The sequence below is a fragment of the Leptonychotes weddellii genome, chromosome 4, assembly GCF_054177405.1.
Source record: "Leptonychotes weddellii isolate Sample4059 chromosome 4, ASM5417740v2, whole genome shotgun sequence".
NCBI classification, from domain to species: domain Eukaryota; kingdom Metazoa; phylum Chordata; class Mammalia; order Carnivora; family Phocidae; genus Leptonychotes; species Leptonychotes weddellii.
In genome coordinates this window covers 18,912,380-18,927,863 of record NC_138372.1, presented here as the reverse complement: position 1 = coordinate 18,927,863, position 15,484 = coordinate 18,912,380, and the positions used below count along the sequence as shown (strand labels likewise).

Here is a 15,484-nt window from a genome sequence, read left to right as displayed (position 1 = left end):
TTCTTTATCCAGTCATCTGTCGATGGACATCTTGGCTCTTTCCACAGTTTGGCTATTGTGGACATTGCTGCTATAAACATCGGGGTGCACGTACCCCTTCGGATCCCTACTTTTGTATCTTTGGGGTAAATACCCAGTAGTAGAGCATGTGACTCTTGATCTCAGGGTTGTGAGTTCAAGCCCCACATTGGGCACAGAGCTTACTTAAAAAAAAAAAAAAGGGTGTGAACAATGTTTTGTTTTGTTTGAACAATGTTTTTTTAGACATCATGCTATTGCACACTTAACAGACTACACTCTAATATAAACATAACTTTTATATGCACTGGGAGATAAAAAAATTGATCTGACTTGCTTTATTGTGATACTCACTTTATTTCAGTGGTCTGGAACTGAACCCGCAATATCTCTGAGGTATGTCTGTATTATGACCCTACCCACTTCTTTTTTTGTTTTTGCTTCTTTAATGTGAGCTCTATACCCAATGTGGGGCTTGAACTCATGAACAAACTGAGTGATGATAACAAAATGTGATTTGGTCATGATGTACAACTAGTAAGTGGCCAGCATAGTCTTTCCTAGTACCACACATTATTTGCCACATATCTATTGATGTCATAGCTACAGCAATTCCAGAAAACTCCCGTTACTTTTAGTGAAAAGATTCAATGAGGGGACAGGGGAGAAGACATGGCCTAGGCAGGGGCAGATGCCACCCAGGATCCAAGCATCCTGAGACTGCCCGAGATCTGCAGAAGGGTCTGCACAAACATGGCTTCTCTGAGTCAAGAAGTATGGGCCTGGAATGGTTAAAAAATGAGGACTTGCTAAAACAGGTTTACGAATATTACAGTACATTTTAACTGATTCCTTTTAATAAGATCATACTTTTAACATGAACAATACACAGTGATATAGTTTATATGAAATTATTAAATTCATAGCACACTCTAGGTGGTGTGGTCTCACGATGGAACCAATTTCACAGATGTGAGGGCCTTCCTTCTAGTCTGTCAGTGTGTCCCTGTGACTGTGTAACTTCATGTAGTCCTAACACTAAAAGTCTACATTTGAGGCCCTCAGTACATGTAAATAAAGATAATGACATATATATGTGGTGCTTGCTGGGTGCTGCTCTTAAGCTTTCCAATGATTCCTGTGTACAGCCATGACCTCTTGAATCTTACCAATTCCAACGAACATGATACGTTCAAATCCCAGTTCTACCACTGCTGTGGGTTGAGTTGTACCCTCCCAAAAGATGTTGAAGTCCTAACTCCCAGGACCTGTGAATGTGGCCTTATTTGGAAATAGGGTTATTGAAGATGATCAAGTTAGAATACGGTCATTAAGGTGGGCGCTTATCCATCTGACTGGTGATCTTGTAAAAAGGGGAAATTTGGACCCAGACACAGAGACCCAGGGAGATCACCACGTGAAGACTGGTCATGTTGCCACAATCAATCAACACCAAAGATTGTCAGCAAACCACCAGAAGCTAGGAGAGAAGCAAGGAACGGACTCTCCCTCACAGCCCTCAGAAGGACCCAACTCTGCTGACTCCTTGATTTTAGACGTCTAGCCTCCAGAGTATGAGACCAAAATGTCTGTTCTTTAAACCACCCAGTTTGTAGTACTTTGTTACAGCAGCTCTAGCAAACTCATATAACTATTTATACACTAGCTAAGGAATTCTCTTCTGTTTTCTTATCTGCAACACCGGAACCATAATAATGGTTCTACAGGCCAGGCTCTATTCTTTTCTTTTAAAGATTTTATTTATTTATTTGACAGAGAGAGACACAGCGAGAGAGGGAACACCAGCAGGGGGAGGGGGAGAAGGAGAAGCAGGCTCCCCGCAGAGCGGGGAGCCGGATGTGGGACTTGATCCCAGGACCCTGGGATCATGACCTGAGCCGAAGGCAGTCGCTTAACCGACTGAGCCACCCAGGCGCCTGGCCAGGCTCTATTCTAAACACTTTGTGTAGACTCTCATCTGGCCATCATAGCATCCCTCCGAAATAGGTATTGCTGCTATAACCCCTTGACAGATAAGAAAGATAGGGAACAGAGAAGTTAAGTAACTTGCTCAAGGTCATATAGTAACTAAATACATAAGATAAAATATATCCTTCACAAGACTGTTGAGAACTGCTGGTGTCTAGTGAAAGCGCTTTGTAACTAGTAAAGCATTCCCCCCGTGTTAGTTACAATCTCTGGGGCTTCAATCCCCCCGCCTCCGTGTTGTTTTTTTTTTTGGTCATTTCTGACTCTTCCTCTTCCTACCCGTACTTCCTTCCCTTGGCGACAGTGGTCGCTGCGGTGCGCGGGCGCTGACGGATCCCTCTAGCCCGCCGCGCTGGCTGCTCGCTGGTGTGTATAAATACCAGCGCCGGGCTCAGCGAGGCATCAGTCAGCCGCCGCCGGGGCTGGGGCCGTGCCTGCAGCTATCACTGCGGCTGGAACTGTCACTGGAGCTGGACGCGGCGGAGCTGAAGCTGGGCCAGGGCGGAGCGCAGCGCCGCGCCAGGGCCGCAAGGAGGGGTGTGTTGCTGCCGGCCCACCGCGAGCCGCCCCCAGCCCGCGCCGAGGCGCCCTCCCGCCAGGCCGCCTGCCTCCGCCTTCCGCCTCCCTCCATTTCCCCGGAATTTCAGCCCGGCGCGCCTGCACCCCGGCCCTGCTCTGGGTGGGGAAGCTCCCGGCCGCTTTCCGGCTTCACTCCTTCCTCGCAGGCTGGGCTCCCAGCCCCCTCTCTTCTTTTCTTGGACTGGCTCCCACCCCCCCCCCACCCCTCCTTTGGTCCCCCTTTCTTTAGCTCAGGCTCCCTGCCCCTTCCCTTAGCTGAGTCCCAGCTCCTCAGTCACTTTCCTCAGCCAAGGGTCCCAGCCTTTCCTCTTCCTTTTCCTTGTCTGGGGTCCAACCTGTCCTGTCTCTTCCTCTGTCCCTAGGGTGCAATCTCTTTCTCCCACCCCCTTTCCCGGGCCTGAGTTCCAGACCTTTTGGTCTCCTGTGGTCCTTCCTGGGTCCTTGTCCCCTTACCCCAGTTTGGAGTTCTCCACTGCAAACCCAGCCTCCCTCCACCCCCAGAGATCGGCTTCCACACAAATACTTCTCTAAAACATGAACTTTTCCTAGGAACTGCCCCAGTCTGTCTTCCACCTGCTGACCCCTTGCTACCTATGTCCCAGGTCTTACTCTCACTTTGCTGACGGTCAAGGCCTGCTGAACCAAGGGCTCAGCATGATGCTTCTGTGGTCTGGCGTCTGTGGCCGCGCTCCCCCGCGAATTTTCCCTTCGTTGCTGGTGGTGGTAGCCTTGGTGGGGCTGCTACCTGTTCTCAGGAGCCATGGCCTCCAGCCCAGCCCTACGGCCAGCACCATCCGAGGCTCAGAGCCACCTCGGGAACGCTCCATTGGGGATGTCACCACCGCCCCACCAGAGCTCGCCCCCGAGAGCCGCCCTGTTAACCATTCCGTCACTGAACACAGCATGAAGATTCGAAAGGCCTTTCCAGTCCTGGGCATCGATTACACACATGTGCGCACACCCTTTGAAATCTCGCTGTGGATCCTGCTGGCCTGCCTCATGAAGATAGGTAAGTCCAGTTTGCTCCTACACTTCTGCTGCCCAGACTAGCGAGCTTCTTGCCCCATCCTTAGCACTCGAGACTGCCCAGGAATAAAGGTACGGACCACTCCAGTAAAGTAGGCAGCCTCCGTCCTGCCATCTTGGTCTTTCTCAAACTTGGGCTCTGTGGTCTGAGTGCTCCCAAGATTGGAGTCAGCTTTATGCAAAGGGAAAAAGCAGGAGTAGAGCATGGGATGCTTCTTATACTAAGTACGTTCAGCGAGGGTTCCAGGCCTGCAGGTCTCCTCTGGCTGGGCCAGACCCCGAGGGGAGCCAGGCACCCAGCTGTGTACGAGACAGAAGAGTGTGTTCCAGCAAGTGGCACAGTTGGCTCTGTCAACAGCAGGGCAATTACATGCTTCATGGGAGGGCGTTCCAGAATGGAGTGTATATCGACTTGGCCTGTCTGAGGAGTTTAAGTATAGCAGGGGGCCTGTGTGCTGGAACATGAGGGATCCCCATAGTATCACCTTCCTTTATTCCCAGAATGTTATCTGTCAGCTTTGCCTGCCCAGGCTGGCCAGGAGCCCCTGAGTCAATTTCCGGCCCAGGAATGCCATCCTTTATACAGTTTATGGGACTGGAGCCCTGGAAATTTCTGAAGTCTGTTTTGGAGGTGGAGGGGGAGTGGACGAGGTTGAAGCTCGGTCTGGCCCCCCACTCACCTCCACGTTGGCACCCGGTGGCTGTGTCTCAGGGTGCTGCATGGGCTGGCCAGTCACGTTGGCTGGCCGCTCAACCAAGTGGGAGAGGGACAGGTGGATGGGCTCAGGATATTCTGGTCTGAAGAGACTTGGAAATGTTCTTTTGGGGAGAAGAAACCAGAAAAGTTGTTCCCTCCCCTCCCTGGTCTCCCTCCCTGCTAGGTCTGAACACTCCGTTCTGCTGGATGGAGTTCATCGGAGCCTGCATAGCCCAGAAGTCCCTGGAAAGTGTGTCCAGGGGGGCTTTGAAAGCCTTTGCTTCTTGCCTTTGCTTTGTTAGCCCCAGCTATCTGTGAAGGCATGAGGGCCTGGGATTCGGCTGGTTTGGGTCTGGGGAGTTTGTGACTCTTGGTAGGAAGCCTTGCAGCTTTTCCAAGGACATGCAGGAGCTGAGTGGTGATGCCAGGCTGGCGTGAGGCGGGCTCTGGGACATGCTGCAGCAGGACAGATCCGGTTGCTGGTGTGGAGCTTTGGTGCTGTGACGGAAGCAGCTCCAGGGACCTACACCCTGATGGCAGCCGGCGTCCTGGTAAAAATCAAGGACCGGGCAAGGGGAGCTATGTGTACTGATTCTGCCAACAACATGACCTTGAACCAGCTGGGGCCTTTTTTTGCAGGTCTTGCCCAGCTGTGAAACTGGCAAGAATCTCTAAATTTGACCATATCAATTGAGTCATGAAAACCGTGTCTTGATTTTTTGTAAGAATCTAGTGACTGTGATGTGTCATCTGCCTGTATGAGACCAGGAAGAGACCTCACAATCACTGTCTCGAAATTGCCCTTCTCTCTGCAACTCCCTCACCTTCCAACGACAAGTGGCATCGTGTTAGGGCACTGAGGCCGGTACACACACTACAAGTCTCAGTGCCTTCTATTGGGATGAGAGCATGACCACACAGATCCTACTCTGGGCACTAAGGAGTTTGTCCCTGAGGGCCTGATATGTGTTTCTAATGGGGTCAGGCTTGGCCTGCTTTGTCCCCACCAGAACCTGTGCAGGGACCCTGAGCAGCTGGAGAACAGAGATGATCCCATGGCAAAGGGCATCAGTCTAGAAGTTAGGAAACTTGGCTTCTTATCCCACCTCCCTCTGTGACCTTGGGCCAGTCACACCTCCCCTCCTGTCAGCTGATCTTTGGCCCCTTCCAGGTCTGACATTTCTGCCGTTCCACTGACTCGGGTAACCCTGGCAAATCACTCAGCCTCGGGCCTCAGTTTTCCCATTGTAAAATGAGGAGGCTGGATATGATGTCTGAGGACGTTTGCAGTTCCAAAAGTCTGTGTCTCTGGCTTGCAAGGGCATTCGGAAAACAGAGGAGCCCTAGCATCTGGCTCTTCTGGAGAAGAGAATTATGACCGAAAGATCTCAAGGGTCCCTGTTCAGGTGGCAAAAGTGAACGCCCATTTTTTCCTTTCTCTTTGCAGTGTATGTAGAAATGAGGTTAGATAAAGACGCCTCCACTCTGCCACTGAGCCTTTCTGAGCCTCCACTTCCTCAGATATAAAAGGGGGAAATAATAGTAACCTGTAGTGCTGCTGATTGACAGTGACCCAAGTTAATGCATACGAAGCTGCCTTTGTACCTACAGGAAGCACTCAGTGAGTGACAGTTGCCCCCGTTGGGACTTATTTTATTTATTAGAGAGAGAGACAGAGAGAGAGAGAGAAAGAGTGCACGAGTGGGGGTGGGGCAGAGGGAGAAGCAGGCTTCCCGCTGAGCAGGGAGCCCGATGTGGGGCTCCATCCCAGAACCCTGGGATCATGACCTGAGCAAAAGGCAGACGCTTAACTGACTGAGCCACCCAGGCGCCCCTCTTTCTTGGATTTTTTTTTAGATTTTATTTATTTATATGACAGAGAGACACAGCAAGAGAGGGAACACAAGCAGGGGGAATGGGAGAGGCTTCCTGCCGAGCAGGGAGCCTGATGTGGGTCTTGATCCCAGGACTCTGGGACCATGACCTGAGCTGAAGGCAGACGCTTAATGACTGAGCCACCCAGGCGTCCAGCCGTCTTGGGATTTGATCCACCAAAGGCAAATGCATCCCTACCTCAGCCTCCTGTCTTCCTCTGAAGCTGGAAGATTACAAATCTCTCAACCCTAGGCTGCCACAGGGCGTCCTTCCTTAAGGTTTCCGGGGTGTTGGATGTGTCCTACCGATTTTGTTCTTCCTTTCACTTTAGCTGCCTCCAGGGCTGGTGGGGGCAGGGAGGGGAGACAGCACCAACTGACTTAGGGGGCGGGTGGGGGCTGAGGCCACGCTCCCTCTGCACTCTCAGATACCCAGGAACCTCGGAGTTCATTTCGGGGTCTTGCCTACCCTCTCAGCACCTCAGTGTGGGTAGGAGCCGAGTTGGAGCCCTCGTTCTGTCACGTCTGGCAGCTGCTTCCCTTGCAAGGTACCCCTCCTTTACGAATAGAAAGTGCTGTGTGCAGTTCGACTTCCTGTCCTAATCAGTGAGCAGAGGCTCAGGTTGACCCGTCGGAGATGGTTGTGGGACGGTGGGGTTGGTTAGAGCTGAAGTTCTAGAGTAATGCTTCTGGGTTCTCTTCTGACTGGCTCCGTGGGTGACCGGAGGCCCTTCTCTGCGCCTTTTTGCTCTCCCTGACGGATTCTTGCCTTTTCCTTGATGTGGAGGGGCTGGTGGTGGGAGGGGGGTTTAGACTATTGGGAGACCTGTGAGTGTGACCCCAAGCCTTAGGTTAGGTCTGCTTCCCCCGCGCCCCGCCCCCCCCGCCCCACCTTGTGATCTGGGCCCTGCGTGAATTCCACTTTGTCCCCAGTTCACCCGACTCCCAGTCTAGTGCTTGTTCCAAAGGAGAGCCCAACTGTAATCCGGCTCGCCACTTGCACCCCCCGCGACTGTTTGCCTATATCCCTGACCTGGAACTCCTGGCAGGGCCCGAGAGCCCATAAAGCAGGTATTCATTCAAGAGGCAAAAAAGCCTTCCTTTGTCTCTTCACATCTTACAGCTTTTTTGTTTTTGTTTTTGTTTTGGTCTTTGCAAGGCGGATCCCGCCATTTCCAAACAAGTCTGTGAGTAGGGGAGGTGGGGGGTGGGGGTCACTATTGCCCACTTCACATGCATGGATCTATCAGCCCCAGCAACTGGTTTCCTGTAAAAATAAGACGAGAACTCACCTCTCCCACTTCTCAGGAGAGACGACCAACTTTAAAGGTCATGTTGAAATTGTCTCAAGAAGCCCAGACGGCACTCCCTAAAAAGAAAGGGGTGACCTTTTCTTCTTGGGGAAGATAGCTGACTGACTGCGGGACAGTGGGAGGGGAGGGTCACCTGGGGGCTGGGAGGAGGCCTTCAGGTAGGACACCTGTCTCCAGAAGCATCAGGGCACTCGGAGGGCTTCTGATTGGTCATGTTGCTGGACTTCATTCAGCTGAGCTCCCACGAGGCATGCCTTTCCTCTCCTTCCCACCCCGCTCCTCCAGCTCTGGGAAAGCAAAGACATGGTCAGAAAGCCTGGGCTCCTGCCCTGCCCCATGGTACCAGTGACCATGGCCAGCTGCCTCGTCTCTCTGGACCGGACTTGCCTCATTGGTAAGGTGATGACGCTGTCTCTACCTTCTCAGATGGGTGTAGGGGACACACTTGGGAATGCCCAGCACTCTGCCCGGCCAGCTGCTGAGGCAGCTTCTAGGGCCTGTTCAGACTCCACCCCTCTGGGCGGCTTTCCCAGCCCACTCAGCCCACAGCGTGGCTCTGGCTTCTCCCCCTGAACCCGTTTCCCTTATTGTTTATCCACAACTTTGGCAGGAGGCCTAGCCTGCCCTGTGACATCCCTTCTGTTGGGTGTGTTTGTGTTTTAATCAGAATTAGCATTTATTGAGTATCTACAGAGTAGTGTCAGGCACTTTATAAAAGTGATCTCATTTAGGGGCGCCTGGGTGGCTCAGTTGGTTAAGCGTCCTCCTACAGTTCAGGTCAGGTCCCAGGGTCCTGGGATCGAGCCCCGCATCGGGCTCCCTGCTCAGCGGGGAGCCTGCTTCTCCCCCTGCTTGTGTTCTCTCTCTCTCTCTCTCTCTTTGACAAATAAATAAATAAAATCTTAAAAAAAAAAAGTGATCTCATTTAATTCTAAAATCATATGAAAGAAAGGCTATCTCTGTTTTACAGATGAGGAAACAGCTCATAGAGGTTATCTTGTGTGATGTTGAATTGCTGTTTCTTTTCTGTTTGCGTCTTGGCATAGCCTCCTAGGGGAGTGCACCTGTCTCTCCTGCCCCTCACTTCCCATGGGCGGATGCACACACGGCCTTCTGCGGAGTCGGTGCCCAGCCTGCCGCACTTGGACACATGTCAGTGGTGGGAGCCCTCTCTCTGTCCCGAGGAAGCTGTTGGGGTTCTGTGCCTGGCTTTGGGCCTATCCCCTGTCCCTGTGAGTTGCACAGACAGAACTGAATCCTGCAGTGAGGCTGGGCCTGTCGCTGGTCCTCTGGTAGTGACCCTGCCTGTCCTGTCTTTGGAGGTGCCCTCTCTGGGGTCTGACTAGAGCTTACTTCTTCCCTGCTTGGGCAGGGGAGTGCCAGTGAAAGGGGAGCTAGCCAGTCGGGGGTGGCTACCTTTTGATTGTGGTCTTCTGCCTCTGGGCTGGGAGGGTGTGGGGCTGCTTTTGGTTATCCTCAGGGCCCAGCAGGATGCCCTGAGAGGCAGCCTCTGTGTTGGGAGCAGGTGGTACAAATTTCTTTAGCCCTAGAAGGCAGGCAGAATCTAGGAGTAATTATCATTACTACTGTAACCTGTTTCCAAAGCATTTGCATATGTAGTATTTAATTCTGATCGTCTTGGTGGGTTAGCAGGTGGTCTTGATGTGCCCCTTGTACATCTAAGGAACCTGAGGTCACTTAGCAAGTTAAATGGCAAAGGACACATCTGTGGACTTCTAACCCAAGACCCCATCCTCTTTCCTGCCTGGCTGACATGCTGGGTCCTTATAAAGATCAAGGGAGCCCAGAGATCCAAAGGGGCTTTGGTGAGAGTAAGTGACTAGGCACATCCACATTGGTAACTCGAGTCGTCGTCAGAAGGGGCACCAGTTCCCCCAGTAGGAGGGGAGAGCTGAAGGAGCAGGGCAGTCTGGGGTGGTCTGGAGCCCAGGCCAGATCAGCTCCTAGTTCTTACAAAGAACATGAGGGCTGAACTCAGCCTTGGGGCCTGTCATTCTCAGAGCCCTGGTCAATGGAACAGCAAACCTTTGAAATAGAGGGCTTTTCCTTTTCCTTAAAGTGTTGTAGGCCCTCCCGGAAGAGAAAGGAGAGGCAGAGAAGTGAATTACAACCAAAAACATGCTGATTGGGCAGGAATGAGGAAGTCAAGAAACCTGAGATCTGGTCTTAGTTCTTGGTTGAGCTGTGTGACCTTAGGCAAGGCACAACCTCTCTGAGCTCCTGTTAGGAAATATTTGTACTAGTTTTGTCCAATATTTGTTAATTACCTTAGCTGCTACTTATTAAGCTCCTATTTTAGAAGCTATGTGAGGTCTAGATGAAGCTAGATGAGCTTTAGGGGGAAGAAAATGAAGTCAGCATGATCCCAAGGAAGGGGGAGAGCCCACTGATCCAGGCCCAACTCAAAACTTAGTTCAGTTAAAATTAGATTAGCCCATAAGAGTAAAAATACCCACATATAATCACGGGCTGCCTAAAAGTATCAGTTGATGTTTATCGGCATCTAAAGAGATGGTTTGGCCCAGGGCGCTAGGTACTTGCACAGCTTGAAAATATTGGGGTTTAAGCTCAGATCTTTCTGACCCCAGTGTCCATGTTCTTCATTATGCCCCAACTCCCTTTCAGTTCAGAAGTTTTATTTTTCCCATAATCATTTTGAACAAGGAAGAGTTTTACGGTTTTAGTATTTCAAGTCTTGACTGCTCTCTGTGGATCATTTCTTGGGTTTAGGGAAAAAACTGTGACCCCCCCCCCCCACTCCAAGTCCCACTATGAATTAAATAGCCCTTCTCTGAGGTGTTGGCATTCAGAAACACAAGAGAGGCAGGGAACTGGAGTGGAGGGGCCCCAGGCTCCCTTTGCGAATGCCAGCCTGGACTGAGCTGGCTGGCCTGCCTCCTCCTGTCATCTCCTCACCTGCCCCCTTTCTTTCCTCGGTGGGGAGAGAAGGCTCACTCAGCAAACCCAGGACCTGGGTTATTCCTGAGTCATCCATCGCCTGTGTGGGCCTCATTTTGCAGCACTCACAGCCCCTGCAAACGTCTGAGTCAGACATGTCTCCCCAAGGTTGTCTGCACACGCCGCCTTGGGCCAAACCATCTCTTTAGATGCCGATAAACATCAACTGATACTTTTAGGCAGCCCATGATTATATGTGGGTATTTTTACTCTTATGGGCTAATCTAATTTTAACTGAACTAAGTTTTGAGTTGGGCCTGGATCAGTGGGCTCTCCCCCTTCCTTGGGATCATGCTGACTTCATTTTCTTCCCCCTAAAGCTCATCTAGCATGCGGGGCCAGTTTTGGGGTCTATTAGGCCAGACCTGACTCCTGACTTCTAATACTGACTTGCTGAAAATTTGGAGTTCCCAAAATCACTCCCAGCAAGTTCTTTTCTGGAATGATATGTCCTTAAGCAGCTCGGAGCGAGGTTCAGGACGAGAAGTCCTATTCCTCCCCGGGCCCCCTCTCCAGTCCCTTGGCGGGCGGAGGGGTGACATCACAGCTGTGTGTCAGGCAGAGCCCACAAGCTCACCAAAATAATAAATAGCTAACACTTAACATAGCACTTGGCGTGTGCCAGGCAAAGCTCACAAAGGCTGTGTCTTTGTACTGGTCAGCCAGGACTGAGAGCAGCTAATTAATTAGTTTCCTCAAGCTGGGATCCAAGAGGCAGGTCAGCCAAAATCAGCCACCAGGCGTCTAGCTTGTGGCCCATCAGGGACCCAAGAAGAGTGAAACCCCGGGCGCTGTCTTTAGGAGCTTCCAGTGTGCTTAGGAGAAAATGGTCTGTTTGTGTTGAGGGGATGGGCAGACTCCCGGAACATCAGTCCCCGAGGGCAGCGGTGAGAAGGGGAGGCTTCTCAGGGGAAGTGGAATTTGAGCCAGTCTTGAAGGATAGAGAGGAATGAGATTAACATGCAGGACCGAGAGAGTTATTAGCACACAGTCCCCACAAGCATGTAAGCCCCTTGAGGACAGAGCCTTTGTTTGCTTTCTTCTCTGCCTGGTGCAGATTAGTAAAGGCTCCTGTGTATCTGGGGATTGAAGGAGTGCAGGACTGACTTCCATGTAGAGATGGGGTCCATGTGAAGCATGGGGCAGACAGGAAACCAGTTTGATGGCTCAGAGAGGAAGGAGAGCAAGGGTTGGCGAGGCTAGTCCCCAGACCGAATGCCGGGCCGGGAGTTTAACTGAGCTCCGAAAGTCACACTCAGAGGGCTTGGAGGCGTCAGCCCGTGTGTGAGCGGTCTGTCTAGGCCACTTCCCTCCCTGGCCACCTCCCTGGGCTTGGCTCTAAAGGATGATCTCTAAGGGCATCCTCTCTGGGCTGGGTGGGGTCTCCCTGGGAAAGTCTGGGTCTGTTTGGTCTGCCCTCGATTTTTGTAAGTAAAAGCAAGATACCAGAGCTTCCTCAGGGAGCTGCCAAGAGCCCTAATTGAATTAAACTTTTCCCAGGAAGATTCTTCAAGCCATCAACTGCACCGTGACTGTGAATGAATGAGACCAGTGGCCATAAACCATGCAAGAAGGCAATCTCACTAATTTATGGTTGTGCCTACACAGGTTGACTTATGGCTTCTCTTTGTTTTTATGTGTGTTGGGAGTGGGCTGGGGCCAGAATCTCCTTTCTGTGGCAGATTTATTTTTAAAATATGAATAAATAAAACATGTTTGTGGTCAAAACAAACAGAAATAAAACTCACAGTACAGATACAGGGTATTAAGGTAAAAAGTAAAAGTTCCCCTCCTTACTTCTCTGATAACCCAACTGCCATACTCCCGGGAGTTAACTTTCTTGTGCTACTTTTCATAAATTCTTTATGCATCTATGAGTGTGGGAGTATGAGGATAGATTTAGTTTTCATAAAACCATTCGTGTAAAGGAAAAGAATTCTAGGCTGGGACCTGAATCCTAGCTCTGCCTCTTTCTTGCATATTGGCCTATGGTAAGTAATTTTGCCTCCCTGGGCCTTAATTTTCCTATCTGTCGATTTCAGTTGTTGAAAGGCCTCTCTGGGACTTTCCAGCAGGAAAGGCAGTCATCCCAGAGGAGCCCCTGCTCTGGTGAGGCCCAGGGCAGACTGAGGCCCTTTGGGAGATGGCCCACTGCTGTCATTAGCCCTGCCTCCAGAGTATAGAATTCTCAAGTACTGGATCATGGTCCTCTCCAACTCCAGCTCAGGGTTATGGGATTAAATGAACGGGTTCGCAGAGAGCCGGCTCTGTTGCTGGGGAAGTAAGACAACACACAAGAGAGGAAGCACAGGTAGGAAAGTGTGTGGCTCAGGCTGGGATGATGGGGGCATTGGATTGGAGCAGGAGAGATGAGGGAAGGTTTCCTGAAGGAGTAGTCTTGAGGAGGGGCCAGGTGGAGAAGAGGAACATTGTTCGGTAAGTCTTGCTTTTTTTTGTTGTTGTTTTAAGATTTTATTTATTTATTTGTCAGAGAGAGAGAGAGAGGGAGAGCACAAGCAGGGGGAATGGCAGGCAGAGGGAGAAGCAGGCTCCTTGCTGAGCAAGGATTCTGATGCGGGACTCGATCCCAGGACCCTGGGATCATGACCTGAGCAAAAGGCAGATGCTTAACTGACTGATCCACCCAGCCATCCCAGTAAGACTTGCTTTTGGAAGGGAATCTGGCTTAGGTGGGAGAATGGACTGGATGACCTGCTTTTCTTCTAGGATCTAGGTTTCTAAGATACTTTTTTATTTATTTATTTTTAAGTGAGCTCTACACCAGGTGTGGGGCTCGAACTCACAATAAGAGTCGCATGCTCCACCAATTGAGCCAGCTAGGTGCCCCTAAGAGTCTTTCAAGTCCATGATGGAGGTCAGGGGACTTGTGGACCCCCCCCAAAATAGTCTGTAGACGTAGTATATGTTTTTATCAGAGAGAATAGTATTAGCCACAGGTTTTCCGAGGGATCTGTGGCCCCACAAAGTTGAAGAGCTTTGGCACTTTGTGCTGTGAAAATTTGAAGAAAGGTAAAGGACTTTGGTTGGGCAAAGTATAATACTGAACCCTGGGGTGAGTGGGATTTGCCTAGGGGACTGCAGAACTCATTCTAGGCAAGGGGAATAAACCCAGTCAGAATGAGCAAGCTGTGTCCTGGAAAAAGAAAAAGGAAATTGACCCTGTAAAGTAGAGAAAAGCTTTTCTGGATTGGGGATCAAAGCAGATGCAGCAGACTCCTCCTGCCCTGCCTTCCTGTCCAAGCAGGGAAGGTGCTGGGCTCCTTCTGCCCCCAGGGTCTGCTAGGTTTCCGTGGTGAGTCCAGTTCACACCCCAGAAGGTAATTCAGGCCTCTCCCCCTTTTTCCTAAAGTGGCTAGGGCCCAAACACACCTCTGAGTCTGTTAGGGGAAGCAGCTACCTTTGAGGCAGCAGAAACAAGGGATTGCCTCTGAAGGGGACAGGCTTTGAGGGCACAGTGCTGGGCAGCCCTGGTTGGCCTCTGTTGTTTCCTGGACTGAGGACGCTTTATCTCTTGCTCTCACCCTGTTTCTGGGAGTGAAAGTAGAGAATATTTTCCTACCTGCAGAATACTAGAGGTAGAAAGAATCTTATGGTAACCTGGGGCCCCGGGGCCCAGAGGGGAGATGGAGACGTTTTGATTTCATCCTCTCATTTTCCACTTGAGGCCCAGAGAGGATGTGCCCAGAGCCACACAGGAGTTTAATGGCAGAGGGAGGGCTTTCCCTGCTCTCTTAACTAATAACCCAGGGGTCTCTGGGCAGTAAGAGCTGGACCAATAGGAGGGGCTGTGGTCTTTGGCCTGGATGTTGGTTTCTAAGCCTTGGTAACTCTGATGGGCCTAAGAAGGGCAGCTTCCTGCTGGAGTATCTGTCTGAGAGCTGTTCCTGGCAGGGAAGCCATTTGACCTTGGCCACACAGCCCCTTGCAGGAGAACCAACTGCAAGGCTTTGGACTCCATCACAAGCCAGTGTTGAGCCTGGGTGCTGTGCTTTTTATAGCATCTTTGCCATCAAAGCAGGCAAGGCATCGAGATCTTACCTTTTGAGTCCTGGGCCAGGGCCTGCAGGAATCTGGATGCTGGACCAGGTAGGCAGGATGCCTGCTTGAGGCGGAGCCAGCTCACCTCACTGAGCACAGCCCAAGACTCCTGCTACAGCTCAGTGGAGGAGGGGAGCAGGCAGTCCACCCCACCCTCCCCTGGCCAGGCTGGCTGGTGGACCAAGCAAAGATTCATGAGAACCACTTCTTTTGAGGAGCTCAGGGACCAGTCTGAGAAATGCCCTATAGATGCAGCACAGTTAGGCAGTGGAAAGTGGGAGTGATTTGAGGTGCCGATGGGATTCTATGAAGGCTTAGAAGAGGCAAAAAAGACCTTACCACCTGGGAGGATGGGGGGAGGGGGTTTTGTGGAAGTGACAGTTGAACTAACCCTTGAAGAATAAGTAGGATTTAGATAATGCTTGAGTGAAACAGGTCTCACTGGGCACAGCCAGAAGCTTCTACTTGGGGCAGGACCTTTGAATTACAGAGGAGTGTCCCAGAGCAGCTTCCTTTGGAAACATGGTGGTTAGGAACATGGGCTTTGCCACGCCACAGACTTGGGTTCAAATCTCAGCTCTACCACTTTGTGGCACCGTGACTTTGGGCAAGTCACTTCCCCTCTTTGAGTCTCAATTTGATCACCTGGTGTAACACCTGGCAGCAATGTTGGAAGGATTTGGGGAGAGTACCCTTGTAAGATGGTTGTCACAGAGTTTGGCACATTCCAGACACATGATAAATGGTGGCACTCAGGAATCCCTCTGGGATCAGGAGGAAGAGAAATACTGGCTTGTTTTCTCTGACTCCTGAATCTCCCAGCAACTGAATAATTGCTCAGCAAGACTTACACCCTGCTGTGTGTCCAGTGCTGTGCTAAGCGCAGGGGTGAGGTGGCTACGGATAAATCGTATTTATCCTTTTAATGGGTATGCTCCTAAGGTGGCTAG

General features: G+C 51.1%; 1 protein-coding gene and 1 long non-coding RNA gene across 2 annotated transcripts in view; both read left to right on the top strand.

Annotated features, from left to right (window-relative positions):
- The window catches only part of LOC145721212 (uncharacterized), a 229,064-nt gene that overhangs the window by 20,266 nt on the left and 193,314 nt on the right, over positions 1-15,484 (top strand). The window lies entirely within an intron of this gene.
- SLC9A1 (solute carrier family 9 member A1) overlaps positions 2,402-15,484 on the top strand; it is a 49,094-nt gene continuing 36,011 nt past the window's right edge. The window contains exon 1 of the mRNA XM_006739546.3: positions 2,402-3,595. Coding sequence (XP_006739609.1) covers positions 3,241-3,595 — 355 coding nt within the window. The 5' untranslated portion in view covers positions 2,402-3,240. The remainder of the gene's footprint in view (positions 3,596-15,484) is intronic.